Here is a 7,306-nt window from a genome sequence, read left to right as displayed (position 1 = left end):
AATTGACATTTTCTGGAGTGCCCGGTTGCCCCCTGCATCAGCCCTCTTTCTTGCTTTCTTAATTAAAAGAACAAACTCAAGTTCAATAAAGTCAGCATATATCTTCAAAATTTCTAAAACATTCACCTGAAAATAAAGTCACCCTAATTTATATTCACAATACTTTCCCCCACAAAATTCTTGCCCAAACATGTTTTAAATGTTTTTAAAGAAGTCTCTTATGTTCACCAAGGCTACATTTATTTGATGATGTTAGAATTTGAATGTATTTTAAATTGTATTTTATTCCTGTGATGCAAAGCTGCATTTTCAGCATCATTACTCAGTCACATGATCCTTCAGAAATCATTCTAATATGCTGATTTGGTGAAACATTATATATCTTATTATTTTCAGTGCTGACAACAGCTGTGCTGCTTTTTTTCTTTTTAAAATTAAAAAGAAAACTTTTTTTTTCAGGATTTCTTAATGAATGGAAAGTTCAAAAGAAGAGCACAAATATATTGACTGTCACTTTAGATCAATTTAATGAATCCTTGCTGAAAAAAGAATGAATGCCTTAAACATCTTACTGATTCCAAACATCTGAAGGCAGTGCATGGTATAAAAAGGAACTCAGCAGGGGAAGCTCATCAATCTCTGCCCTGGGACAATAAATGAACTTTTCCACGACATTCTAATTTATTGAGATGCACCTGTATGTCCATATGTAAAACATTAACTAGTTCTATAATCTGTGCAAAAGTAGTCAGTTTTTATTTAAGAACTTATGTAATGTGTGTTATTGCAATTCTTTTAGTAAGACAAAAAATTTGAAAGACAATGATTAACATATTTGGAGTCCTTCCTAAATAAACAAGGGAGTTAATATTTGTCTGTTCTTTATGAAAGGAACACTTAATCCTCATGGTTGAGGGAACAAACAGTTGCTTCAAAACCCACTACAGTCATCTGTCTTTGTGGGTATATAGACAGGGAAGAATAACAGAGTTTCTTGAATTCAAATTATTTACTGTGTAACTCAGGCATTTTTGAACAGTCTAACTGCGATGTCAAATTATGCATTTATCTGTATTAGTGAATCCAATTTACTAAAAACTGCACATCCAAACACATCTTAGTAACTGAAGAGTTTTATTGAATTATGGCTTTTCAATTGAAATACCAACATAATACATTTTAACCATGATTGGCCTTAATATGAAAATTATGCTGATGTCTTTGAAATATGCCAACTGAAGAGTTTGTGCATGAGTGGAGAATAAAAAATATTATTAAAATATGTCGTTTTGATCGGTTCAGTCAATAAACTCGCTGCTAAGCTGAAGCTGAAACCCCTCTAGATGTTCCTTCAGTCTCTCTCTGACATCTCCCGTGGGCCTCAGGTCAGACTGGTGTGTGAGCTGACCGTTTTCCCACCCCATAGCTGTTAATACAGTGGAATCGCACTTCACAGTCAGTCCATCCCTTTCTTCAGTGTCCTTTGACTGATGTCTCTCCAATATCGCCAGAGGCTGCACAGTCTCAATCACAGTCTCAACATCGACCCTGTTCCTTTGCCTCGCTTCGGCAGGAACCGGCATCAGTAGGACGTGATCATCAGTCTCTTCCTGTACCCAGAAGAACTGCTGTCCCTGCTCCATTTCAATGTCGCTCTTTTCCTTTGTGACGAGGTCAGGGAGAAGAAGTCCTTGCTGCGGCTGAAGCACTTGGATTTGCTGCAGCTGGAATGGCGCAGAAGTTTCCTGTAGTGTTGTCGAGTATTGAATAGGCCCAGGCGCAGTGTGCATGTCAGTCTGTGGATGCAGCAGAGCGAGTTGCTGGATTGCTCCTGCATTATTGTGGAGCTCGAGAGATGTTTCCTCCTCGGTGTTCAGTTGGTGCGGTTGCAGTTCCATGGTGACCACCTGCATTGTGTCCTCGTTCTCCGCGCTCTCACAGTAATATAAATAGTAGCTTTGTTGCTCCACAGGTGCCACATCAGTCCTTGAGGTCTCCGACTTTTGTTCTTTGAGCACTTTGGCTTTCCTTTTGATTCCCTGGATTCTCTTAGGCTTATGTCTTGTGTGGGATCCTTGAACCTCATCAGGTCCTACAGTTGCTTCTTTGTATCCACTTACTTTGTTTCCTTCATTGTCTCTTCCGCAATAAAAGCAGCACCCTTCTTCTTCTTCCCCAGTGACTTTTCCCTTTGTCTGTGCTTGTCCGTTCCAGCCCTCAGCCAGAAGGTCTATTTCATCAGTTGCGCTCTCCTCCAATGCCTCAAGATTGCAACCTCTTTCCACTTTCGCCCCCTGTCCCTTTTGAGCAGCCCAGGTCGAAAACCTGCATCCTCGGGCCTCCTTTCCTTTCGCCCCTTCTCGTGTGCGAAACAGGGTACTTCTGAGTCGGTTCTCTCTGAGGCACAGTAACGCGTGGCGTAGGCGGTTCTCCCGCCGTCGGGCGGCACTCAGAAGACGAAGTGCTTTTTCTAAGCTGTCGATGGCTTTGTCGTAGCGCTTACGCCACACTAGAGGGCACAGCTGAGCATAGTTGTGCTCTTTCGGCAAGTAAAAGCCAGGAGGCGGGGGGAGACGCCTCATGTAGCAAGATGGAGAAGGTGGACGAGGAGGAGGTTGAGGAGAAGAGGGGTCAGGCTGTTGGTCATCTAGTGACGTCTCTTCAGAGGTTTGAGGAGCCTCAGATGAAGGCTGAGGAGGAGGCTGACCATGCTTGTCCTCCCCTTCACCCTTTTCACACTCATTCTCTGCTACTTTTTGCACCACAGTCTCATTGTTGAAGATCTCTTGGTTTTCTGAGTCTTCATTATTGGCGGAGTTCTTGACACTGAAAAGCATTGGTTTAAAATATGCACATTTATTATTTTAAACAGGTTTAAAACAATGGAGCGTGTGCAAGACATGCATTTGTGGTTAAAAAGTATATACATTTTTATTAATATTTTTTTTTTTTTTAAATGACCAATCATTTTGCTAGATAAGACCCTTATTCCTCGGCTGGGATCGTGTAGAGCCCTTTGAAGCTGCACTGAAATGGCAATTTTGGACCTTCAACCCTTTGGCCACCATTTAAAAACCTTTTAAAACCTTAATTTCTTTGTGACTGAAGACATTCAAAAAACCCCACAAACTTTTATGCAAAAGTACACTTTAGCACACTTTTTAAAAATAGTATTTATCTGGAAATAAACTACTAAATAGAATACAGTTAGATGTTACATTTAATTACATGTTATTTGTACTGAAATAAAAATGTATTATAGTTTAAATACAATTAGCTCACCTCAAGAATGCTTTTTTGACCCATTTAAGTAGGACTTAAGTACATCTACAATTACTTTGTCTTTGAAATATGGTTGAAGTGTACTGATGAATGTACTGACAAGCATTTATGGTAAACTTATATATACTTGAATGCAATTTCTATTAACTCCTTCCCCGCCAGCGTTTTTGAAAAAAAATGCCAGCCACCGCGGGCATTTTTGATCATTTTCACAATTTTCATGGCCCCCAGAATATTTTGTTGTATGAATATCTGAATATGCAATACATCAAAATAAAGAACAGAGCTTCTACTTTAAATAATAATAATAATTCAAATAATAATAATAAAATCCATTTTTATTCTAGCTTAAAGCATTCTTTTCTTATCAACACTTGAATGTAGGTAAGTAAAAAAAAAAAAAAATTAGCAAAAAGCTGAGAAAATCACATTTTTATCAAAGACTACATCTGGATCATATTCAGTCATATGATCAAAGCATAGATGCTTATTAGTAGATCGCTTCCATCAACACCCTCAAAGCTTCACAGTCCTATACCACTTCCTGGATTGACATTTCACTCTGTAACGTTAGGCAGTTTTGATTTATATGCTATTCATTCTTGATGATTGCATTATTTTGCATATGCATCTGCTTACATATGATATCCCTCGTTTCAGCATCTTCCTCGCCTGTGTATTTGATCGGGAGATTCTGGTCTCATTCAGAAGATGCGTAATAATAGCGTCCCTGAACGTATAACAGTGAAAACACAGAAAGCCGTAAAATCTCATCTTTGGTGGGGAACCAGTTAAAACAGGGGCGGAGCTGACCGCTTGGCCACCCCACACACAACTGCACTTTTTGTCTTTTTTTTTTTTTTCCTTGACAAGAAATGCGTTTATTTAGATGCAGAACCGGCAACTAATAGAATGTTAAACATTCACCGTTTACTTTTTCAGAGTTCACTGATTATATAAAATTGAGTGAACTTTGAACTATGTAGTTATCTGCATGTCTCATCCATGAGTATGCAAGGACGAAGAACAAGCTTTTGGGGGTGTTGAGAACCAAGCTGACTGAGCAATAAAGCTATAGTGAGCCCCTTGATTAAAATACCTGGAGGTGAGGAATAATACAAAAATTGTCATATTCACTCAGTATTACCTAATTCACAACTATCTCAATTTATAAATTAATAATATAAATATTTGAATATATCTGTAATTACACATTGTAACGACAAAGTTCCAATTTAGTACATTTAAAATATATTAACATTAAATGTAATATCAAATAACATTACAGTTAAAATCAAGTACATGTGCTTTAGTATAATAGTCAACATAAAAATAAGTGTACGTCTTTAAAGCACAACAAAAGATTAACACATAATGATATAAAATGTACTTTAAAGTAAAACTTTTAATTTGACATTATTACAAAGTGCACTTTTTTTGAAGGTGTGTTAGTCATGTTTCAGTTTGAAGTGCACACTGAATACAATTAAGCACACTTCTTTTTTCACAAGAGAAAGCACACCAGAAAGAGGTGATTTTTTGCAGCTCTATGTGAAATACCTGATATGTTTGTCCACATTTCGAGGTCTGCCTCTCTGTTTTGTTGCACATTTCCCAGCAGTGCCTCTTTCGTGAGGCTGAATTTCAAATACAGTGGGAATCGCATCGTCCTTCAGTCTACGATAGCCACTAAAAAAAGGAGAAAATCGAAATTATTTATTTATTTGTATCTTCTAATATACTGCATTTCAAAAACAGAATTAAACCTAAACTGTTTTGGTCACTGCTTCGGTGATTCTGAAGGAAATGTTAAGTGTGTAATAATCTGCAGACCTGACACCGGAGAGTTCAAAGCTATCAGGGGTGAAGTGTTTAGAGCAGAAATAGATGAAACCACTCTGGGGGTCCCACTGTCCTTTTCCCTCAGGGCCTTTGCGACGAGAGTTGATAATCCAAGTTGTGCGTCGAGGGCTTCCCTTCTTTGGCAATCTGGAAAACATAATACAGGTGCATCTCAATAAATTAGAATGTTGTGGAAAAGTTCATTTATTTCAGTAATTCAACTCAAATTGTGAAACTCGTGTATTAAATAAATTCAATGCACACAGACTGAAGTAGTTTAAGTCTTTGGTTCTTTTAATTGTGATGATTTTGGCTCACATTTAACAAAAACCCACCAATTCACTATCTCAACAAATTAGATTGAGTTGAATTACTGAAATAAATGAACTTTTCCACGACATTCTAATTTATTGAGATGCACCTGTACACAATATTAACAAGTTAAGATAATTTAATTACTCCCTCAGCAACTACTGTTGCTTTTCATCACACAAAACAAGAATACTGACAATGTGCTGAGACCAATGCAAATGATTATAAACAAGTAGTTCAGTGAATTGGTCACCAGGAGGCAGATATTAATCATTGTAGTCTTGAGCTGACCAAAATTATACATTTTGATTCAGAGGGCATGGTAGAATACAAACTACCAGACTGTACACTGAATGTTGAGTCATTAAATAAACTTTTATATTACTATGAAAATGAGCTTCTTAATGCTTAATCCAAATGAATCCACCTAAACGTGTGGAAATCTGAACATGTGTATAGCAGTGGTTCTCATCTGGTGGGTCACGGGTCTATTCTGATTCAGGAACAGCAGGAGAAAGAAAAGACTAAATGCAAATAATAAAATGTTGGTAATTAGTAAATTTGACAACTGATTTGGAAATATCTGTGTGCACCTGTGAAAAGTGATTCCAGATTTCCGAATGTCTTTTGTGTCACGTGACTTGCAGCCTACAGCAGAGCAGTGTCTTGGCATCTAGGGAAAAACAAAAAACTATTTTTAATCAGATTTGTCAAAAACAACACCACATGCGCACTACAGGGGTGGCTAACTTTTATAGATGCTTTCTTTAATCACACAAATTCATTCCAGTACTTTTAATGATTTAAATGAGTTTAGTTTAATTAAAATGACATGTTATTATCACTTGTCAGTAAGATGCAGTTAAATGAAAATTGTAAAAATAAAATAACATAAACCAGAATAATAAAACAAAATAAAAAATGTATAGAAATACTGTATAATACAGTAACATTGTAATAATGTTACAAAAATAACACCAACAGTAATAATAATAATTTTAATAAAGAACTTCAATAATACTAAAATTAATTCTGTATGTGGAGGAGACTTCAAGATATCTATCACATTGAGTAATTTATTTATTTTAGGTGTTGACAGACTGGTCCTCCAAACACGTTTTCCTGTGTTGATTTACGTAAAATTGCGATATTTACTGACAGTCCATATGATGGTAAAAGGCCATATATGGTACTTTTCTGTTTTTAGCGGTTTTCAAACCGCCGATCGCACGTATCGACATGACTTGATCTCAGCTCAGTGTCGTCTTTAGGTGACTAAGTTACACATCAGGCTACTAAAACAGACGATACCTAAAGCGGGAAATAACAATCTGGTCATCTGAAACCAATATAAACCTAGGCTATTGAATAAAAAAAGCTGGTTGCTTTTCTGGAAAAGAATATACAGCGATTTCTCTCTTCAAAATCACCCTTAAAACTCACCACAAAGGCCTGCGACCTCACGAAGATGGCCGTCTTCTTCTTCCTAGGCGCTGTAGATTAGACCCGCCTTTCTGCAGCAGCCAATCACAACTGTGAATTACTGTGACGTAGTCATGGGAGAAGCGAACCTTTTCGAAGCTTCGAATCAATTGAACCAACTGCTTCACAAAACGATTCACTGTTCGTTTCGAAGCGCTCGAAACACCACACGGTCAAAACTGTGTAAATGCAACAAAAACTCAGGCTAAAACATGCATAAAAAAGCTTTTAAAGCCCATTGCATATGTTTTGTTGAAAGTATAATACATTAAATGCCATAAAAATGATAAAATACCATTAAATAGGAAGTGTCTGTATAATATGTGGCTTTTAAAATATTTTATATTAATTTGCAGGGCTTGTTTTGTTTTGTTTTATGGAGAGCTGT

The 7,306-nt window shown here is 37.0% G+C and overlaps 1 protein-coding gene across 2 annotated transcripts; it reads right to left on the bottom strand.

The window, feature by feature from the left end:
- Window positions 1–1,177: 1,177 nt before the first annotated feature.
- LOC107676098 (uncharacterized) lies at window positions 1,178–6,976 on the bottom strand. 2 transcript variants are annotated; one of them, XM_016470625.1, is made up of 5 exons: window positions 6,880–6,976; window positions 6,030–6,109; window positions 5,116–5,271; window positions 4,843–4,971; window positions 1,179–2,826 (listed from the first exon to the last, which is right to left on the bottom strand). In XM_016470625.1, exons 2-5 carry the CDS (start codon window positions 6,107–6,109, stop codon window positions 1,299–1,301), a joined length of 1,893 nt encoding a protein of 630 aa, XP_016326111.1. In that variant the 5' UTR covers window positions 6,880–6,976; the 3' UTR covers window positions 1,179–1,298. The 2 variants fall into 2 exon arrangements, with proteins under 2 accessions (XP_016326112.1, XP_016326111.1); XM_016470626.1 differs by lacking the exon at window positions 6,880–6,976 and having other exon boundaries at window positions 1,178–2,826.
- Window positions 6,977–7,306: the final 330 nt, after the last annotated feature.

This window comes from Sinocyclocheilus anshuiensis, unplaced genomic scaffold (assembly GCF_001515605.1).
Source record: "Sinocyclocheilus anshuiensis isolate Anshui unplaced genomic scaffold, SAMN03320099.WGS_v1.1 scaffold3153, whole genome shotgun sequence".
Taxonomy (NCBI): domain Eukaryota; kingdom Metazoa; phylum Chordata; class Actinopteri; order Cypriniformes; family Cyprinidae; genus Sinocyclocheilus; species Sinocyclocheilus anshuiensis.
The sequence above is the reverse complement of the archived record's forward strand: the minus strand, read 5'-3'. Positions and strand labels throughout refer to the sequence as shown.